The 21,324-nt window shown below is 43.2% G+C and overlaps 3 protein-coding genes across 5 annotated transcripts; 1 reads left to right on the forward strand and 2 right to left on the reverse strand.

The window, feature by feature from the left end:
* Window positions 1-765: 765 nt before the first annotated feature.
* On the reverse strand, window positions 766-4,368 carry znf668 (zinc finger protein 668). The gene is made up of 2 exons (XM_079372573.1): window positions 3,891-4,368; window positions 766-3,326 (listed from the first exon to the last, which is right to left on the reverse strand). Exon 2 carries the CDS (start codon window positions 3,316-3,318, stop codon window positions 1,327-1,329), a length of 1,992 nt encoding a protein of 663 aa, XP_079228699.1. The 5' UTR covers window positions 3,319-3,326; window positions 3,891-4,368; the 3' UTR covers window positions 766-1,326.
* znf646 (zinc finger protein 646) lies at window positions 3,377-13,682 on the forward strand. Of its 3 annotated transcripts, none has more exons than XM_079372570.1 (4): window positions 3,377-3,661; window positions 5,166-7,994; window positions 8,229-9,308; window positions 10,140-13,682. In XM_079372570.1, exons 2-4 carry the CDS (start codon window positions 5,371-5,373, stop codon window positions 11,032-11,034), a joined length of 4,599 nt encoding a protein of 1,532 aa, XP_079228696.1. In that variant the 5' UTR covers window positions 3,377-3,661; window positions 5,166-5,370; the 3' UTR covers window positions 11,035-13,682. The 3 variants fall into 3 exon arrangements, with proteins under 3 accessions (XP_079228696.1, XP_079228695.1, XP_079228694.1); XM_079372569.1 differs by lacking the exon at window positions 3,377-3,661 and adding an exon at window positions 3,945-4,070; XM_079372568.1 differs by lacking the exon at window positions 3,377-3,661 and adding an exon at window positions 4,443-4,563.
* On the reverse strand, window positions 12,413-20,664 carry LOC306842373 (uncharacterized protein). The gene is made up of 5 exons (XM_079372578.1): window positions 19,960-20,664; window positions 16,355-16,453; window positions 16,127-16,270; window positions 15,550-15,598; window positions 12,413-15,274 (listed from the first exon to the last, which is right to left on the reverse strand). The coding sequence occupies exons 1-4, from the start codon at window positions 20,039-20,041 to the stop codon at window positions 15,558-15,560; spliced, it is 366 nt and encodes a 121-aa protein (XP_079228704.1). The 5' UTR covers window positions 20,042-20,664; the 3' UTR covers window positions 12,413-15,274; window positions 15,550-15,557.
* Between the last annotated feature and the right edge of the window lie 660 nt (window positions 20,665-21,324).

The following is a 21,324-nucleotide window of genomic DNA, read 5'->3' on the forward strand; positions in this document are numbered from 1 at the left end:
ATAAGAAGCGAGTTAAGCTGGTTTTATTTGATCGCAGCATAGAAGCTTAAAACAGGCTCAACCTGTTCAATTTAGACCCACAGGTTAACCTGCTGGTGTACCTGCTGATTCTTTTCTCCATTAGTTCACTTAGCAAGTGTCTGTTGACACCTCAACAATACATTCAAAATTATGTTTTTATTTTTTTGCAGAATAATTTTGTCAGTTGACAAATAATCAGCCCGTCATGCCCTCCTTTGAATGCGTTTACTGTTTTAGTAGTCCATCACAACTAAAAAGCATTTCAATATAGTCATATAGGAGAAATAAAAAGAGAGGATGCCTAAACCTTGTATTGTAATGACACTCAAACGTACTTTCCACCACTGTGCATGTGTACTACAAAAATGTTGTGGCCCCAAAAGGATGTTAGCTGCAACATAAACCAGTTCTTGATTTAAAGGAAGCATGAAAACTGTTACAAGTATTCCCAAACGTCCCATCAGGAATATAGAGCTGATTATGAAGCGTTTCATAAAGCACCTAAAGATGAATGTCAGTGAGGTGAAGCAGATGAGAGAAACTCACCTTTCAGTTCTGCAGCTGATTGAATGATGGCGCTTTTACTTTGCATTCAGCCTTTTAACCGTGACGGAAATGTCATCAAAATATGTGTAACTGTTTCTCACCCCATGATGTGCTGACGGAAGCTAACTTAATTTGACCTCATCAGCACTTTACTACTCGCTAATAGTTGTTTTTTTAACATTCATATAACTATAAAACACACAAATGGGAGTACGATTATTGTCTTCATGACACTTTTTTTTTTTTATCTTACATCATTTCCTCAGATTAAATATCTCAGAATGGAACAGATTTTTATTCAACTCTTTTTTTTAGGATTATAGGTTGATACTCAGACACAGTCAAACAGATACAAATTGTTTTGTTCCTCTACAGTGTGAGTTCAAGGAATGCTGATTTAAAACAAGCTGTAAATAAAAACCATATCTAAAACATGTTTACCTCAAATCACAACATTATAAGTGAGATGTTAAAATGATCAGAATAAAAGTTTGCAAAAGCACATTTTATGAAGCGATTCATAAATATGAGACCAGTTATTCATAGGATACTTAGAGCACATTACATACAGTATTTTAAAACATGATTATTATGTAACATACTTAAAATATCAGGACAAAACAGTGACAAGCTGCTGACAATTTACATGAAGGAGACGACATTTGCTTAAAACATAACACCTCGGACAAATCAGAGGACAAAAAGGCGCCTGGCTGAATATGTGAGGAATTCAAACTCTGCAAAAGGGAAAACCTTCACTCAAAGACCCTCCTCTTTGACTAAATATTCCGGCAGAGTCTGAAAAGCTGTTACAGGTACAGTCACTGGGACGGTCAGGGAGAGGGTGCTGGGTTCTACAGTGGAGGGAGAAATCTCAGTGGAGTGTGGAGGAGAGGGAAGAGGGTCGGTGTGGATAATGTTCATCTCGGTGAGTTGTGTGGATGCTGACGTAGCGTCTGCATGAGTCCGTAAGTGCTTGCGGAGGTAGGCGGCGAAGAGAAAGGCTTTACCACAGTGGGGGCAGCTGTGGGGTTTGCTGGCCGAGTGGATCTTCTGGTGTTTCCGCAGCCCTGATTTGTTGAGGAAGCCTTTGCTGCAGTTGCTGCAGATGTAAGGCCTCGGCTTGGGATGCTGCTTCTCGTGCTCATGCAAGTCGGCCAACTGTGCGAACTCCGCCTGGCAGGTCTCGCAGACATGCGAGCTCATCTGAACAATTTTGCTAACAGTCGAAGGAGTGGAGTCAATGGAGTGAAGATTTTCATGAGCCTGGACTTCATCCCAGCTTCCAAACGTAGCATCACAGTGAGTACAGGAGAACTGAGGCAGAGTCGTGAAGCCTGAAGACGATTCAGATTCTGTCTCTTGTTGTTGTTGTTGTTGTTGTTGTTGTTGCTGCTGCTGCTGCTCAGACTGCTCAGCGAGGTGAGTCCTCTCATGCTTACGCAGGCTGGAGGATACCACAAATGACTTCAAACACTCCTCACATTTAAATGGCCTCTCTCCAGAGTGCACGCGGCGGTGTTTGTTTAGGCTGGATCGCTCGGCGAATGACTTATCACACTCTGTACATGAAAAGGGCCTGAGACCGGTGTGGACGAGCATGTGACGCCGCAGATCCCACGATGCTACGAAGGCCTTGTCGCAACTCTGACATTTGTACGGTCGCTCTCCAGAGTGAACACGCTCGTGTACGGCCAGGTCAGCTGGCTGCCTGAACCTCTTGGAGCACTTGTCACAGGGGTAGGGCTTGAAACCCTGGTGGGCGCGTTGATGGCGGCGGAAGCTAGAAGGGTCTGAAAACATCTTTCCACACTGCGGGCAGAGGAACGGCTTCTCCCCTGAGTGGGTGCGGAGGTGAGACTGGTAGGAGGACAGCTGGGTGAAGCCCTTGCCACACTGCTCACACTGATAGGGTTTATTCTGGGAGTGAATGCGTTGATGGCAGGCCAAAGAGGAGGAGCGGGAGAAGGCTTTGCCGCAGTCAGAACACAGGTAGGGTTTCTCTCCGGTGTGGGAACGCTCGTGGTTTTTCAGGTCCTTCAGCTCCGTGTATGTTTTCCCACATTTGTCGCAAGCGTATGGCCGATGTCCCTGGTGATTTCGTCTATGTTTTCGGAACACAGAGGGATCAGCAAAGCTCTTACCACACTCAGCACAGAAGTATGGCTTTTCCCCTGTGTGAGAGCGCATGTGCACCTTTAGTTTAGACAGAGTGGGGTAGCTCTTTGAGCACTGCCGGCAGGAGTAAGGACGTTCTCCACTGTGCTGCGTCATATGGATCCTCAGGCATATCGCTTGCATGAAGGCCTTCCCACACTCCGTGCATACGAAGGGTTTCTCCCCGGTGTGAGAGCGGCTGTGGTTGCGTAGCTCGGTGGGTGTCTTGTAAGCCTTGTGACAGTCGGGACACTGAAAAGGACGCTGCACTGAGTGAGTGCGCTCGTGCTTTGAGAGCTGAGCCTTGCTGGAGAAAGTTTTGGCACACTGAGAACATGAGTGCTGCTGCTGCTGCTGCTGATCGTCCTTTGTATGTACTGAAAGCTTGTGGCTCCGCAGAGCTGACAGACTCCTGAAAGCCTCTGTACACTCAGAGCATTTGAAGGAAGGTTTGGCTTTTGGAGGCCTGCCTCTGCCTCGTTTTTTTGCAGGCTGATCTCTCACAAGCTCTTGCTCTTGTTGGCTCTCTTCATCCTGGTCAGTGGGGGTGTATTGCTCTTCAAGAGGTGGGCTGCCAGCCTGAGGAGAGGCCATGTTTTCATCTGTAAAGACATGAGACAATTATGTTTTAAAAAAAAAAAGAAAAGAAAGAAAGTTCATTGGCATCATGAGGTGAAGAGGCTGTCTGTTTTTACAGAGACGTCAGACTAAAGTCTTGTGACATGTATCATATGATTGAGGAGTAGATTGTCAGTGACGGTTAATGAGGAAATATCTGTATAAAAAGGGAAATATATGGGTGTGCATTACATCACAAAATGGCTGGCATTAGGACCTCTGGGACAATAAGCTAGCTGCTTTTATGACAGAGGAAGTTGGCGATGTAACGACAGAGATCACTGTGTTCAAAACACTGACATGTGCACGAGCCTTCCCGGTGATCAAAGATCACGAGTCAGTGTGATGAGGTTATTAAGTCGAGAGGACTTGCACGTTAGCTTTTTCGTTAGCTTTCTGGCTAAACATTTTACAGACTCAAAATGGCTGGCTTTAGGACCGGCTGCTCCAATTCACTCGACAGTGTCAACATCATCATAGAGGGGGTTTATAAGCGTGATGGACTAAGCTAACATCTGGGTGTATGAGGTAAATGGTGACTTTCTTACCTGGGTACGGACATCAACAATCTGCAGATAATGCCAGTAAACGATGTTTTGGTGCACGGATACGTTTAGTAAGCACACTGAGGTTGCTGCTGGTTGGCTGCAGGATGGGGGACGGCTCTAGGACCATGATGACGACAGCTCTCAGCAAGCCAAGTGTGCAACATTTTAAACCCGTTTCAGGTGATAAATGTCAGGAAAACCGCAAAAATTGTGTATTATTATTGTTATTATTAGAAAGCTTCTGGGAAAGATGGTAACCCTCATGAAGTTAAGAGGCTATCTTACATAAGAGTAAAGTTTGATGTAGCTGTGCTAGCTGTCTTAGCTTGTCTCTTATCCAGAACGGATATTTAGCTTTAATTACGTGTTAAAGATTTAAATAAAGTCATTAAACATTAAGCTTTCGTGGTTTAACGTTGCTTATTAGCGGAATTAACACTTGACTTCGCCGCAGCTTGTACGCTTTAGCGTACCTTGCTCGTTACTTTTCAGGGGGGAAGTATTTCTCTGCTGCACATTTCCTGTTTCCTAGCAACAAGAGCAATGTGGAAACGGGGATGGAAGAAAAAAGACAATTGAATAGGGGGGTTGCCCTTTTCTTAAATTTAACGTTTTTTAGTTGATGATTAGAAATATAACATCGGAGGCTCGCAGTGTGTCAGTTCTGCTCCAGGTATTTAATCTGACGCGTTGATTTACGTTTCGCATTTAAAATGACTTCATGGCGTTTTTGGTGCAATGTTTGTTTAGCTAGCCGTCCTGATGCTAGCTGATGGCGCGCTAACACAAGCTAGTTGAATTGTCAGATGTATCAATGTAACCTCAATAAACATATGTATATCTTTATAATACAATAATTACACGAGGGTTTGTATTTGTTCTGTCTATAATGCCGTAGAAGACATTTTCAGTCAAACTGGAAAGAGGCGTTAGCCGCCGGTTTATTGACACAGCTAGTCCAGTTAGCCTGCTGCTGCAGAGATCAAAACAAGTCATGCCGGGCGTCTCTTCTCGCCAGCTCTTTTCACGTTAATGAAGCCAGTGGTGCAATTAATCCAACAAGATTTATTAGATGTTTAAAAATATCAACAGACTGATTTAAATGATGATTGTCATTGTGCTATAGAACTGATGTTTGTGTGTTTAGCAAAGTACCATTTTCAGGTTGGCTTAAGCTGACCACATTATATGCACAACTTTTTTCTTAAAGCTAATACATTTAAGTAGTTGTGAATACACAGCCCCTCTAACTATCTCAATTTCTCTCTTCAACAGCTCATTCAAACTCGGATCATTATTCAGTGTTTGGAGTTGATTCACCACATCCCGTGCTGTTATTACTTTCCTGGATGTTTTTTATTTTTGTCTTCTTGGATCTTATCGTAAAGACATATTTATGAGCTTCACATACATCTAATGCATTTCCGTTCTGCACATTCATACAGACTGTTTCTTGTGCACTTAAGTCAATTATCTTGTGATGGCACTGCAAGACCCTGGCAGGACAACAGGATTTCCTTGCAAACAATGCGGCCTGATATGTCCCACCATGCCCAGTCTGCAGGAGCACGTAATTGTTCACCTTCAACAAGATGAAGAACGCAGGTTTAAGTGTGACGAATGTGGACGTGGTTATAGGCATGCTGGTAGCCTAGCCAACCACAAAAAGACTCATGAGGTAGGCTCTTTTCAATGTAACATATGTGGGAAAGAAAACTCCAATGCTTTGGCCCTGAAGAGTCATCTCCGGATTCACAATTCACAAAAAAAATACTCTTGTGATGAATGTGGAAAAGCTTTTCGCCTGGCGACCCAGCTGGCTACACATGAAAGAGTTCATCTTGCAAGGCGAGTAAAGGAGCAGTCGTATAGGAAGGTAGACGCAGAATATCCCTCAGATGAAAACGAGAACGATCACCCACAAGCTCCACATGAGAATTCCAACACTTTGGAGAATCCCGCAGAAATCAGCCCAGTCGAGGAAAAGAATGAGGCTGTTTATCATCTACAGTCCGAGACCTCAGATGATTCAGCAAATCGACCTTTTAGATGTGATTTATGTGACAAATCATACCTACACCATCGAAGCCTGACCAATCATAAAAAGACTCACCAAGTGGGAATGTTTGAGTGCACAGTGTGTTTCAAACTGTTCAATAACATGGCTGCTCTGTACAGCCACCAGAGAACTCACAGGGCCAGAAGTGGGTCAGACCCTGACCCAGGCGGGTCATACACAGGCACGCCACTGAACCAGTTTTCACCTCAGAGCCAAGATGCTCCTGTTAATTTTTGTCATCTGTGTCAGGTTCTTTTCCCAAATGATGAGGAGTTCCAGGAACACATACAGATGCATAACTCGTCATCTTTGACATCGGGGCTTCAAGAATCCTTATCAGAAAACCACAATATGTCATATGAAAACAGTATTGCTTCACCTGAGTCAAGTTTTTATGCATCTCCTTTAAACAATGTTCCGTCAGTATCCTCTTTAGATAATCACAGCGGCTTTGATCAGCCTCAGGAGCATGTTACGAGGAACAGTTATCTGTACTCAGACTGCTCCAAAACTCAGATGCTCTCTTCCAATTGCACTCAGGGAGAAAATATCATTGTTGACCCAAGCATTCTCAATCCTGCCCTGACGCACTCACAAGTCACGGACAATGCTACTGAAATAGAAGAGACTTCGACTGTAGATTCTGATGAGCGACCCTTCAAGTGTCAAGTCTGCAGCAAAAGCTACCGGCACTCTGGGAGCCTCATCAACCACAAACGGTCCCATCAGGTCGGGATTTACCAGTGTTCTATCTGCAGGAAGAGTTATCCCCACCTTGCTGCCCTCAAAAGTCACCTCCGTGTCCACAAAGGTCAGTCGTCATCTTTTAGCCTCCTCACTGAGGAAGACTGGCTCTCTTCAGAGCCTCTGACTCTGGACAGCCAACAGAGCTGCTTGTCCTCTCACGACGAGGGGGAGGAGGGCACTCACCATGCACTCGGTGTGGAGCAGGAGAACGGAGCAGATCACAGCAACGGAGCGTTATACCATGAGCAGTTTAATCAGGACTTTTCCCAGGATATGACAGTGCATCTACCTCACGATGAGCACCTGATGCAGCGGCACATGTGCGCAGACTGCGGCGAGACATTTTCCGATATTGCAGGAATTAAGTCTCACAGTTGCCCTTTGCTAATGCAGCAGCAGCATGACACTACGAGCAGCGACTATGACAGCAGTATACAGTTTCAGGACAGTAATGGTCACTGTGCAGGTGGAAATCCAGGAAGTAATGTTGAGTTCCATGGTCAGAAAGTAAGCCATGACCAAAGTTATTTTCAACAGGATTTCCAGGAAAATCTGAACAGCGGTCCGCCAATTGGTGGAGGAGAAGATGACAATGCTGACGAGGAGGAGGAGGAAGAGGAGGAGGAGGATGATGATGATGGGGAGCTGTATCAGTGTTCCATATGTGGAAATAGCTACACCAGCATGAGGGCTCTCAGGAGCCATCTGCGAGGTCACACACAGTCTCATGGTACTCCTGCAAGCTCCGGGCCCTCGTCAATGTCCTCCCATGAAGAAGTGAAAGACGAAGAGCCTGGAGAGATGATGATTTGTAGCACATGTGGAGAAAGTTTTGCTAACAGACAAGACTTGATAAGTCATCAGCTCCTACACAACCAGGAGCAGGTGACTAATGTCGAGAATCTACAAATGATCAGCAGCGATGTGTCTGCAGACAAGGAGGAAGCACAAAGTATCATCTGTGGCAGCTGTGGGATTTTCTGCACCAGCTACCATCACCTCGACAACCATGGCTGCACAGCCGAGAGGGCAGATGAGTTGACGCGCTGTAAGGAGGAAATGAAAGTGAACGATGTCGCCCAGCGCGAAGACGGCACTCCTCGAAAAGAAACCATCGATACGAAGCGTCGCCAGTACAAGTGTGATCAGTGCGGGCGCTCATACAGACACGCCGGCTCCCTCCTGAACCACAAAAAGTCCCACAAGACAGGTGTGTTCAGATGCCTCGTGTGCCAGAAACGCTTCTACAACCTGTTGGCCCTAAAGAACCACCAGAGGTCACACTTTGATATTAAAAGGTTAGTTCAAAAAAGACAACATAAACCTGGTCAAATTCAAACTTTTTTTATTTATTTTTTTTACTGATGTTCTAAATCATGAAAAAAGATGTTAAGTAATGTTTTACTCATGTTGCAACAAAAAAGGATGTCATAGAAATGTCTCTTGCTGTTTACGTCATTATGGCTCCATTCCCAGGCTAAACTGTTCCCCAAACACAGTACTAAGAAAATGCTTTGTCTCTTTCCCCCCAGGCACACTTGCCACGAGTGTGGGAAAGCGTTCAAAATTCAGAAGCAGCTGTTGAATCACCTGAGGAGGCACAAAGAGAACCAGGCCAAGATCCAGGAACTCAACAACCAGATCCAGGCCCTCATGCAGATGAATGGGACCAGGTCCGACGGAGGAATGCAGGCCTTCGCTTCAAACGCCAGCCAGGCTTTCGCCTCGACCCGCCGCTGCAGGCAACCACACGAGCCGAAGAGTGGACAAACCAAGTGTGAGACGTCCGTCAAATCCGAGGAGACGGGTGATGGGCGGCCCTTTGCCTGTGACCAGTGTGGGCGTACATATCGCCACGCAGGAAGTCTCGTCAACCACAAAAACTCCCACAAAACAGGCGAATATTACTGCTCTGTTTGCAACAACACTTACTCCAACCAGCTGGCCATGAAGAACCACTTGCGCACCCACTTTGCGCTGAAAAGGCACTCCTGCCAAAACTGTGGGAAAGGTTTCAGAGGAAAGAAGCAGCTCTTAGCCCACGTTTGTGCAGACCTTCGAAAAGACGGGACAGCAGGCAGGAGGGGCCTGAGATCCAGAACGTTTAAGTGTAAGGAATGTAAGCAGGCCTTCTTTTCCGTGGAGCAGCTGACGGCACACGCCTGCGACGGAGCTTCAGGCAGCAGTGACGCGCAAACAAACACGTCCTCCAAGAAAGAGGAGCGGCCTTTTACGTGCAACATATGTAATCGCAGCTACCGCCACGCGGGCTCACTCCTGAATCACAAGAACACCCACAAGACGGGACACTTCAGCTGCACCTTCTGCTCGAAACCCTTCACCAACCCCATGGCTCTCCGGAACCACACGCGCATCCACACACAGAAGAAGAAGTACGTGTGTCTCACGTGCGGAAAGGCCTTCCGCCTCGCCAGTATCCTTCACAACCACCAGAGGGTCCACAACCGAGCGACGAGTCACTTCAGCTGCCCCGCGTGCGGGAAGAGCTTCCACGGCAGATCAGGTCTGAAGAGGCACCGCTGCCGCCGGGGTCAAGAGAACTCGGTGAGATCTGGAATCCAGCAGGCGGAGAGAGGAGACAAGTGCTTCATGTGAGTATTCCGCATTCTGAACGGTGTGCTCAGACCAAAGGCAAAGCAAGAGATGCGCTCCCACCTGAGAGGAAATAAAATGCTGTTTTCTCTACGTCTTTAACAGCTCTAAATGCATGCCGCGTCAACTCTGTCTACAGGGAAACAAGCAAACAACTTGAGAATCGTTTGCTTTTTGATCAGGGTTAGGTCGACCGTTTCTGATGAAATCTGAGGGCTTCAGAAAAAGTCCACACTCGCAGGTTCTCACAACACGGAGTCTCACTACTCCTCAGAGTACTGGTGTACATGTTGCTTGATTGTGTCGTTGTGATTTTGCATCTTTTCATGGCCTTCGTATGTGATTCAGGGGACACGCACCCTTTTGTGTTTATTTATTATGTGTATTTGTGTAACAGTCTAACCTGACCTGTCGGATTAGAAAGCCAGTCTAAAATAATAAATGAGCTCACTGAAAGTATATCTGTATTTGTTTGTAGTCTTTGTCGGCAGAAGAAATATAAAAGCTAAAGTTAAGAGTTAGTTTGTTCCCATCAGAGTGGAGGGGGAAAAAAACAAAATGATTCTTGAACTGTAAATATCTTACTTAGAGGAAGTACTTAAACTGACTCGTTTAAAGGTACCTTACAAAAAAAAAAGGATGTTTAAGTTCTATCTTAAAGGAATAGCTGTGCTATTTGCAAATACTGTTATCACCCTCAAAAGTGCAGCGTTTGTGTAGCTTTTATTCTCACAGAAGTGTATTAGGATAGTCATCTGCAGATTGAGTAACATGATTGATGTCACAGTATAATGCTAGATTTTGTTTTTATGAACATATCCCTGCTGCAGGTGTGACCTGTGTGGGCGCTCCTACCGCCACGCTGGATCCCTCCTCAACCATAAAAAGACTCACTCGGACAACCTCCACCACTGCACCTTGTGTCTCCAGACGTTTCCTGATCCTTTGACTCTACAGATTCACTCCCAGATGAGGCGTCACTGCTGCCCTGAGTGCGGCAAGACCTTCTGTCTTGTGTCCCACCTGCAGAGCCACATGGACGTTCACTCGAAGGAGCGCTCTTTAGTCTGCAGCCTCTGCCAGCAGACGTTTCCTGACACGGCCAGCCTCCAGCAGCACCAGGAACTGCACCACGGGGGTGGGGACCCCTATCAACACGACGCGGGTGAACCTGAAGATAACAGCATCTGCTGGGACTCAGGGATAAATCAGACCTTGGGGATTGATGGGATGCACAAGCAGGTCCCGCCACCTTTGTCTCATATCCCAGAAAGCATCGCAAATTCACAGCTGAGTAACGACCCCGGCGGCGCGGAAGAAAAGAGCCACGTTTGCGAGCACTGCGGCCGTACGTACCGCCACGCCGGCTCCCTCCTCAACCACAAGAACAGCCACAAGACGGGCTCCTTCTCCTGTTCCGTGTGTCAGAAGGAGTTCACCAATCTGATGGCTCTCAAGAACCACCGGCGCATTCACACGGAGCCGAAGCGCTACCAGTGTCTGGAGTGCGGGAAGGCGTTCCGCGTGTCCACTCAGCTCATTTGTCATCGACGGATTCATACCAAAGAGAAGCCCTTTGCCTGCCTGCTGTGCGACAAGAGCTTTTCTAGCAAATCCAACCTGCGCCACCATCAGAAGTTGCACCAGAACACCCAGAGCTATGACAACTCTTTTGGCATGGACGCTAACTCCTTCATGGACTTGGACATAGGGTCTTTCCTTTGAACAAGACTCCTGACTGTTAAAGAAAAGAGGGCTTATGACCCTTTTGTTTATCTCTTATTATCCTTCTATCAAGAATTGTAAAACTTTTCTTTCTTTTTTTCAGAAAGTGTTCCTTGGTCCTTTTTAAAAAAAAAAAAAAAAAAATCTTCTTTGAAGGCATTTCCTTCATGGACTTCCAGTCGTACCTCCTCAACGGTCGCTGTCATTGCTGAAAGTCTCCAACAGTGTTTATCAGTAGTCGTTTAGTAAGGCCTGAATCTTTTCACTGAATACACACGATCGTAGAAAAGAGGACGTTCGATGGTCGACCCTCTCCTCAATGTCAAACCAACCAAAGCGAACAGAGAATTGCAGCCCAGGTCCATGTCAAAACAATAACAGATTTTTTTTTTTTTGTAAGACAGAACTGTTCCTATGGTAAACCCTCCTCTTGCTGTGTATAACTGTATTCAGTGCCTCTGTAGGTTCCTTAGGAAACAAAATGTTCAAACTATATTTATCTCTGCATCCTTTTGTTAGCGCTGCTGTCAGTGTCGGAGGACTGCTCACTTTCCTTTGGGGTCAAATAGGGCAAGCCTGTTATTCTAAGTCAAATACCTCGGGTTTGTCCAAAGGTCAGGAGTGAAGAAGTGTTTAACTGAAATCATATATCAAGTAAATAGTCAAACTGCTAATAATATTCATGTTGAGTGACATTGTATGCTAAAAATGGATGTATTTATTAATTTATTACGGTTATTTTATGTGTATATTTTACTAGAAAATAACTTTATATGAATGTTGTACGAACTGTCTTCGAAAACTCATGTAGCCATCGGTCGATTTGTATCTTCTTCTTCTTCTTCTTCTTCTCAGATAAATCCGGCAGGAGACAACCAGGCTTGTGTTGTTGGCAGCACTCAGGGTAAAACCTTGAAAAGGAACCAACCTGACGTGTGAAACTTTGTAGATAATCAGTTACCGAACTAAGCAGAGCATTTATATTTCACCTGTGCCATTTCTACACTGGTCTTCACTCCATGATTCAGTTACAGCTCCGTGTGCGGTGCGTGCTGTGGAAACATGTCGAAGCTTTGAAACGCAGCTTCAGTTACGTTCAAGTGCCAGTGCCTCAAATGTAAATCAACTGTAGCAGTTTAATTTCAACAGACCTCCTCTTACAGTTCTTGTTATAGTGTCGAGCACAGCGTTAATATTGTGTCGGTGCTCTACATGATTAGAGTCTTTAAATGCATCGATTAGTTTACCTTACTCCACCACACACTATCAAAATGTTCTAAAGTGGTCAATAACTAAAGTACTGCAGCAGAGAGATGAACATGGTTCCTTTTTTATCCTCCAGTCATTTTCATCTGTCACAAATTCTTGATCAAAATCAAACGCATGACCTTCATATCAACTAATAAAGTTCAACATGTTGGAGCTTTTTGGATTTGCAAGAAGGAACCACTTTCATCTCCTTGTTCACCTTCATTTTCTGTTCAAAAATGTGCAATGATTGATTTTTCAGGGTTATGTTTATTTTTGCCAAGTTGTCAAACGTGCCTGTTTTTCCTGTGATGGTGTTCAAATTTTTATTTTATTTTATTATTTTTTTTGAACAAATCTAGCGACGCGAACGCAGCCTTCGTTTTAGTACAACAATCAAATCTTACACTTTATGTTTATGCCTTACCCGTTAGAATCCTTCTATGTCTGGTACTGGTCAGTAGTCTGATATACCTCACGGACAGCCCTGCCTAGCTAGCAGCCGCTACGTAATGCCTCATGCAGCTCAACTGTAGAAAGTACACTGTAACTATTAAACTCTCAGTCGTAAGACATGTAGGATGGATGAAGCTTAAATCTTTAGGATTTACTTTGTAGTTTGTGTAAACTGTTTGTCATGGACGTTTCTCTGCAGGTTTAGTTACATTTGCACATTTGTGGATGAGACACTTGTAGCCTTAGGAGGACACACAGTCTGATGTCTTATAGTTCACCTCAGTTCGACTAGTTAGTGGCTAATTTAAGCAATATGCAGAAAGAATAGTTCGCATTTGTTTGTCTTATCACTGCGTCAAGTCCATTATTTACCTATTACATGTACTCACGAGCTTACATCTCAGCTTGGCATTTTAGCTAAAAATGTCCTCTGTTAGTTGGAACAGTTTCGTTCTCTCACTGTATCATGTGTTCTTATGCCATGGGAGCCTCCACATTAAGCAAGACGACATGCACATTAACATACAAACTGGCTTTTTTGTTCGTTTGTTTGTTTTTTTACCTCCTGTGGCACTTAACATGAACTCCTCTGTCATCCGTCACAATCACGACCTGGTGTTTTGTGTGTTGAATCTCAGAGCTCTCTGTAAATATTAGAGTCAAAATATCAGTTGGATCTCTGTATGATCACAGCGAGATTCTCTTCAGCAGGAGAAACCTGCCAGATTAGCTATTGTGTAATAAAAAAGGCATACACGACATTGTAAGGATGTTTTATTGGATCTTCAGTGCTGAAAAATATCTACTCACTATTTAATTCATATTTCTAGAACTATTTTGTCACTGGAATGTAGATTTCTACTTCTTGGTTAGAACTTAGATTAGACTATCTGCAAAATATTCCAAATAAAACTAGTTGAAATTAAAAGACTTGGAAAACACAACTTTCTTTTTCTTGTCCACATTCTTTTGTATATTTGCATTATAGTTTGTATATTTAGATATGTGAAATGAAGCAGTTTGCATGTCTGTAAGACTCAGTTATCAGTTTTATTGTGAAAATACATTTGGTACATAAAGCAAGTAATAAAATCGCAGTAAGAAAGAAGAAGCCAGTGCATGTACAGTATTTACAATTAGTAAAAAAAGAAGCAATGGAAAAATGCAGAAAATGTTAGTTATTACTCAGTAACATTGTTGGCTGGCCTGGTGGAAGTTAAACAAGTCTTCACTGGAGTCCCTCAAAAAGTGTGCTTGTCACTTGACACTGTGAGATACCTTAAAATAAATACTATTAACATCTAGAGGAAGAAAAAAAAAAAACGAAGGATTTGAAGTGATCCTGCTGCCAGAGGGTGAAAGTTTACCCACGAGCAGACAGATCCACAATATGACCTCAGACATGATCAGTCACACACACAATAAGAATAAGGAACCACATACTGCAACATGTATGAAACATTTAGCTTGAGCTTGAACAAAACAACTCTACCCCCAGCTCTATTTGTTGTGGCTACTTTTTGCAGGTCTGAAATGACTCCAGAGTCAGTTAGCATCGCGAGTGTGTGGCTCCACCTAAAAAACTGCAGGAGTCATGTCCTTCACTACAGTACATTCCTTGCAGCATTCCCACATGTTAGTAGTTGGGAACTTGTGTCTAGTGTTTCAAACATCCTGTCCTACAAGCTCTTTGCAGACAGACACCTTTTGATCTCTGGGATTGTGGTTAATTGAGAAACACACAAACGTCTCAGAAAGCATCGTAACATTAAAACACACAAGACAATAATGTAATGATAAAGAGTCAGAGAGGGTCCGAGGAGAGACCTTAACAGTGGATGAGTACAGTTCGCTCCAACTTTATCTTTGCATTAGGCTACTAACTAAAACAACAGGTACACAGAGGTACTGGCAGGGCATGAGGCTGGAATACATTTCTGTGAAGGTAGCTACATTCAAATGGCCTTAATGTGCCTAACAGTATGTCTCACTCACATGTATGCGACTCATGTTTTCGAGGCTGTTGTTGTAACTGACCGGCAGAGAGACCCCGTCTAACCCTGCTAAATAGCAGGAGATCAAACTGCAGCCCAGCAGGCAGCAGTAGCTGTGTTACATTCACTGGAGTCCTGCTGGTGAACAGCACAAAGGAGGATTTGAGAAGCCTCCATCCCTCTGAAGAAAAGGCTGTCGTTTTTTTAAAACCAGCCATCTGTAAACCCTGTGAGGTTTTTTTCTGCATCAAGAAGTCTCTTCTAAGTGGAGCATGAAGGCACACAAAAATCTGAGAATGATACCACTAATATGTTGTTGTTTCTACTCCTACAGATGTGTCAAAGTTACTCGTAGGTTCCGTTCCGAGAACCAAGCGCGTCTTTTCACACACAACAGTCTAATAAATTAAAAACTGGTCCGGTTCTGGTGAGGAGACATCCTGCAGTCAGAGCACACTGTTCATGGTCCTGAAGCTCCTCCATCCGGCTCTGAACAAGTCGCTCATGGCTTCTGTCACATCTGTTTTCAGAGGAAGATGAGGCTGTGGAGGCCATGATAGAAATTCAGCTCTCTAAATGACTTTAACAATGTATAAAATGAAAGCAAATGAACAACAAACTACATTTTATGCATACAGTGCTGGTCTTGCGTTCTGGACTTTTCTGGTTTAATGTGCATGTTGTTGCTGGTTTTTACAGAATGTCATTTCAGAATTTACAAGCATAACATGTATGCTATATACAACAAGATGCTATTAGTAAGCCAAAAAAAATGATGAATTAAAACTTGTCAGGGTGAAGTGAAAATGATACTTACTGAACTGTTTAAGCTTGATAAAGTGGTCCCGCTGTTTCTTCAATGGGTTCTGTACACAAAAGAGATGATCGTTTGCATTGTTTCAAGTGAAATGGAAAACACATGTTTTTTTTTGCTAATAACATGAACTATAGCTGTGTTCTTTTCATGTGTCCAAGACTGTCATGAGGCAGAAATATCAGGGCCCTAAAACTGAAGCAGCTAATTGGAATTCAGCCATCCTCATTGTTATCATTCCAACCTTTGTTTTCCTACACGGGTAGGTCAGAATGACTTCTTGTTTAAATCAGTCCATTGTTTTTAAGTAGAAGTGAATAGGTAGAATTTGGGTTTCTACTTTTTGATGGTCTTTGTGACACAGTTGCGTAAGCTGTAATGCCAAACAGTCAACAGCACACTTAGTGCTCATTTTACCAAGAAACTGTTTTCACCAGGGGCATGATGTCATTTTTTTTTTTCAAGGATTACACAACCCCAAAGTAGTTTTCTCATCAATAATGGATTCCTCATTCCTCTCATAAGTCACTAAACGCCTTAGATGAACAGTAATAGGCATGATTTTTTGCTGAAATCTCACCACGTAGAGGTCGTTTGTGTGACTTTCGTCGATGCACCATGACCCCGATTATAAACGCAGCACCGACCAGCACGACTGCCAGCACGGAGAAACTGGTGATGGCTGCAAGTTTCCACACATCAGACGTTTCATCCACAGATTTACCTGTTGTTTGTACAGAAAGAAAAAAAACATAAGCTCCACGGATACAACTGGCAGGAATTTTCAGCTTTCGGTGCCTTGTCTTACATGTGTTGCATGACGGGGTCTTTGGGTACTGCTTGCATGATGAACAAGACACACAAATGTCCAAATCTGAGTTCCAAAACTCTGAAGTTCCACACTGACCTGCACACAGAATAAAATCATCTGTTAGTTATGTAACTTTTATTTCTTCTAGTAGGAAACATTTTGTCAAAGCAGGGCCTTGGCAAAACATTTTCCATAATTTATGATATAATTCACACTGCTTAGCAGTCTGGAAAATGATGATGTAGAGGTAAAACTTGGAGATGATCAAACAACAGTTGCTTAACTCTGGAACAAAATGAAACTAAAACAAACGGTTACCTGGTGATTTGCAGGAAAATCTAAACTAACAGAGTACAAAGTGTGACTGGAACAGAACACGTGAGGAACTTTTGTGGCTTCTCGCTAAGTGAAACTGGGAAATTCCTTTGGCTCAGACTTGCTGATGCAAAGTTTCAGCTCGATGAGAGAATAACTTCTCAGTGGCTTCTGCTGTGTGAACATGAAGGCAGTGTGTGTGAAGAGCAGGATGTGATTTTTACATAGAGCTTCCTCAGAATTGTTTTTGCGTCTGTCTACGTGTTGACTTTCAGAGAAAAACCAAATGTGTCTGTGAGAAGCTTAAAGAGTAAATATCTGTTTGTGAACACAATGGACAGCTTCATCTCTTCGTGTGGGAGGCAGACAGCTGAACAATTAAAGCTGAGCACTTCCCAGATGATAAGGAAGGAATTACCTAGAAGATGTGACGCATTTAACACCGATAGCAAGCTGAGTGTAGAGACTATTTCAGTGCCAGACATCCTGGCTTTAAGACACTTATGTGCATTAATACTCCAAGGCAATAGAATGTACATGAGGTCATGATTATTATAAAGCTTAAAGCTGATAAAACATCCTAATAAGAGGAACAAAACAATACCAAACCTGACAAAGCAACAGGAACTAGAGTGCAGATATTTGATCGATAAAATGATAACGTTCTTTCTTCCTTCTCAGTGTCATGTTTATATTTGCATGGACTTGTACTTCTATTACAAGTAAAAGTCTTGTGTATTAAAAACTCAAATAAGAAGTCCTGAAGTATTTCCAGCTCAATATACTTCACATTAAAGAGGAACCTAACTTTTTTTTTTTTTAAAGAAAAAGTTGACTGGTTGTAGTAGTGTTGTATTTTTACACATTACTTGAATTTATGAATGATAATAAGATGATGATTTATCCTCGACCTGTGTTGTGGAAGGATCATGATAAACAACCTTGCTTTACAGAGTTTCCTTTTCTTTTCTTTCATCTGTAACATGGCGAGGGGTCCCACATGTACATTATTTTTCACTAAATAGTCCTGCATGTCTTAAATGTATTGAATATGATGAGATTGTTCTGGGCTTTCTGAAGACTTATTTTTTTTAAGTTATATGTGAACATTTGTTCAGTAGAAGTGACCTGGAAAAAGCTGCTTCAGTAAAGCACAAAAACAGAACCTTAGTGAACTGCTTAAATGTACTATCTTATGTACACTGGAGACTTTAGAATTACTGCAGTGCTACAACCTATGACACATTCATTATATATTAATAATTTGGCTTTTGAGAAGGTTGGTCATGTCCTTAATTCCCAGATCTGGCTTTAAATGTGACTGTATCGTCCAATAAAAAGCACAGAATGTTAGGATTTGCAGTTCACTCTTGACTGAAGAAAAAGGGAAACCAAAGTCCTAACAGCTGAGAGGCTACAGTTTCCAGCTGCCATGTTTGCATATTATTATTATCTGCAGCAATGTTGCTGTAGTTTCAAATACTCTCATGATGTCATAGTGATGTCACTGGGGTTATGTTTGTTTGTGCTTGATACATGTGAGATAATTTGTATATTTTAAAGACTTGAAGGGATGGAAAAAGACATCAGAAGGTTGCAAGTAAACTCCTGCATACTGTGTAGCTTGTTACTTCTTTTTATTGTGACAACGGCGTGGTATCCAAACATTGCAAATCAATTTATTTTTCATGTTAGACAGTGTGTGGGGTTAACTTTTTGATGGCATTTGTTAATGGAAAGCCTGCTTTAACACACACACACCGGCATATGGGAGGCAAGTAGGCTCTATAAAAATGTTGAATTATGGGAGACACCATAAGGTTATGCTTGTGGAAGCATAACCTGTGACTTCAAATCATTACATCTGAGTTTCATTTTGACCATTCTTTTAAAAGTCTGTTTTTTTCTGAGTTCTTAAACACGATTGTTGAGCAGCTCCAACAAGAAATGTTTCAACTCTAATAAGAATTCAACTGAAACCAAACCACATCCTCACAAACCTATCTCTTCAGCTAACACTGTAAGCGCTCCAAAAAAACATGACACCAGGTCACATTACAGACTTAACTTGTCAAAAGGTCAAAAAAACAGCCGCAGCCAAAAGGCACCTGCTCAGAAAGTTCTGTAAGAGGCTTTTTGACCTCAAACTCTGTTAATGTTAAAGCCACATGCTCAGGTTCCCTAGAGACTCCTATTCCTCCACAGACCGCCCGCCTGCAGAGCGAGCCTGACTCATTTGATAGTTGTGGTCAAAGAAAAAATGTGTCACATTTCTTGTAAGCACTTCCCATTCTGATTTCAGCCTTACATCATCCAGCAGGGCCAGCTGGACTCTCACGCCAGAGTTCAAAAGGTCAGTGAAATGAACTGAACCTTGACTGCTGGTTGACCACTGTTTAAACTCAAACCACATCTGAACCTGAACCTGCTGATTTCACTGATGATGCAAACGTTGCTGACTTTGAACTTAAATTAAAGGGTAAGAAAGATGTGATTCAGTTTGGCATATTTCAACAGTTTCTCAGCGTTCCTGTGTTTAAATCTGGAAGACATTTAGAGTCATCTCTTTGTTTTCCCAGGCGACCTTGGCAAATCTCTGCACCTAGGCCTGACAGAGGTTGTTTTTGGGTGTGGGGGTGTGCTGTGTTTTGTCATAAAATGGATGGGGGTGGGTGGATCTACAGCTGATGTCCAGATGTAGAGATGGTTTCTCACGGAGAGACTTCAGATGGAGTATGTTTTGAGTTTAGAATGTTTAAAGTGCACTTTGTAACTGTAATGCCTGAGGAAATCTGAGGTCCTGAGCAGAGTAATTATTCAAGATTTCATGTTCTCAGTGCAACCTGAGTCTGGTGTTCTCCACTGGGATTAAATCCAAACCTCAGGCGACTGAGGGAAGAAAGTAAAAAGCTCATTTTCTCAGAGTTTCTGTGAAGTGGAGGAAGTTGTACTTTTTGCGTAAAATGGACACCGGCAGTGCGCCCTCTCCCTGTGGCCGGTCCTTCCCCCCTGGGGCACGGATGGACAGGGTGAAATAAGGCAATCGGAATGCGGAACCGGTGAGAAACGCAGCTGGTAAAGGAAGCGGCTTTGTAAGCAGACCCAGTATATCTAACTTCATCAGAGGGAGAACAACCCACCAGACTGCAAAACATGTTCCCAGAAACAAATAAACCCAACTTCTGCGCATGAATCGAACTCAGTTAAAAGTAACACATCTAAGAGAAAACGTGAAACTATAAATGAAATAATGAAGTTGATTGAATGAAAAACTTTTTTTCACTTACTTTTCTGTGCGCTCACGCCGTGGAAATTAGTCACCGCCGCTATAATAAGTCCGCAGAGCGCACAGAGAGCGTTTGAATCCATGATGTCTGCGGGAGAGAAGCTGCTCGCTGTCGGCCACACGATTCCCGAAAGTTCATCTGATTAACAATCCGTGCTGGGGTTTGAGCATGGAAAAGCGAGCATCAGAGTGAGTCACCCGGAGGAGTCTGCGCCTTGTTTTAATAGCGCACACACCCACGCTAACAGTTCAACTCCTATGAGTCATTTCCTATGTACTGTACCGCTCGGATTCTCTGTGCGCACTCCCCGACTCACAGGAAACTCCTCGACCAGAGTGTGTGGCTTTCATTGTGCTTTAAGTTCAAGTGAAAGTTTCAATTTAAAAACCACATCAGGTATGAACGTTTCAAAACATGGATTTCATATTTTTAAGGCCACGCCCTGAAGGTTTTTCTACACATTTTTTGAAGCAAGCTTTAATTCTGTGTAGTCTGGATTTAATAGTGTTCTCATTGTTATTACCACGCCTGTCGACGTCATTCGCTCCTCTCTGCCAAAAAACACAACTCTCTGGCATGAGTGCGGGTCCCAGACGCAGCAGAGGAGCAACAGGCAAAAACAGATGACACTCAAAAGAACAACGATCTGCTTTTGAAACCTTCGGGAGGGAGAAGTAGTCTACCCACAGTGAAAACTTAAATAAACGTTATCTATGTCGGCAGAGGCCCCTCTGCAGATACAAACACAGCTCTGATGGTTTTTGCTGACATTTGAATAGTGAGTGTCCCTGACGCAGGGTGGTGTTATTAATGCCTGGAGAAGGGTGTAGCCTGCTGCTGCAGCACAAATATGCAATAACAAAAAGCTAGTGGACGCATGCCCAGAGTGCGATCAGGTTGGCCCCTGTCACAGCATTGTCTCATGTATTAATGAAGACCATCAGTTGCTTAGGCAACAGCTGTGCTGTGTGGCACACAAACAGTCCCTTAGCACAAAGTGAATGTTTGTTATTTATTATTTCAGTGTCATCCATCCACTGCCCTTGTATTAAAATTATTCAATTTATAGCCAATTCTTGAGGAAGTCTTACCTAACAGTTCCCAAACGTCTGATAAACTTTTCTTCTTTTTTTTTTTAGACGTTCTTACTCTTTTTCTCCACAGCCTGGAGCGTTTTATGTGCGTTATATGGTGTGAACCGCCTTTCCCACATGAACTAACGTCAAACAGACGCTAACCATCCTCCCAGTAAATAGTTCACATCATCAGAACAGAGGAAAAAAAAGAGCTTTCATTGGCTCAATTAGGTTTGAAGCATGTTGTGAAACAGATGTTTTTGTACTCCACTGTCACGGTAACCTTTGC

The sequence above is a fragment of the Symphodus melops genome, assembly GCF_947650265.1.
Source record: "Symphodus melops genome assembly, chromosome: 21".
Taxonomy (NCBI): Eukaryota; Metazoa; Chordata; class Actinopteri; order Labriformes; family Labridae; genus Symphodus; species Symphodus melops.

Excerpts from the sequence above, each read along its gene's own strand:
- LOC306842373 (XM_079372578.1), bottom strand. The coding sequence starts at position 20,041 with ATGGATTCAAACGCTCTCTGTGCGCTCTGCGGACTTATTATAGCGGCG. Across the intron at positions 16,271-16,354 it reads GACCCCGTCATGCAACACAT|GTAAATCTGTGGATGAAACG; the intron begins GTAAGACAAGGC and ends TACAAACAACAG. Across the intron at positions 15,599-16,126 it reads ACACAAACGACCTCTACGTG|AACCCATTGAAGAAACAGCG; the intron begins GTGAGATTTCAG and ends TTTTGTGTACAG.
- znf646 (XM_079372570.1), top strand. The coding sequence starts at position 5,371 with ATGGCACTGCAAGACCCTGGCAGGACAACAGGATTTCCTTGCAAACAA. Across the intron at positions 7,995-8,228 it reads TCACACTTTGATATTAAAAG|GCACACTTGCCACGAGTGTG; the intron begins GTTAGTTCAAAA and ends CTTTCCCCCCAG. Across the intron at positions 9,309-10,139 it reads AGAGGAGACAAGTGCTTCAT|GTGTGACCTGTGTGGGCGCT; the intron begins GTGAGTATTCCG and ends TCCCTGCTGCAG.
- znf668 (XM_079372573.1), bottom strand. The coding sequence starts at position 3,318 with ATGGCCTCTCCTCAGGCTGGCAGCCCACCTCTTGAAGAGCAATACACC.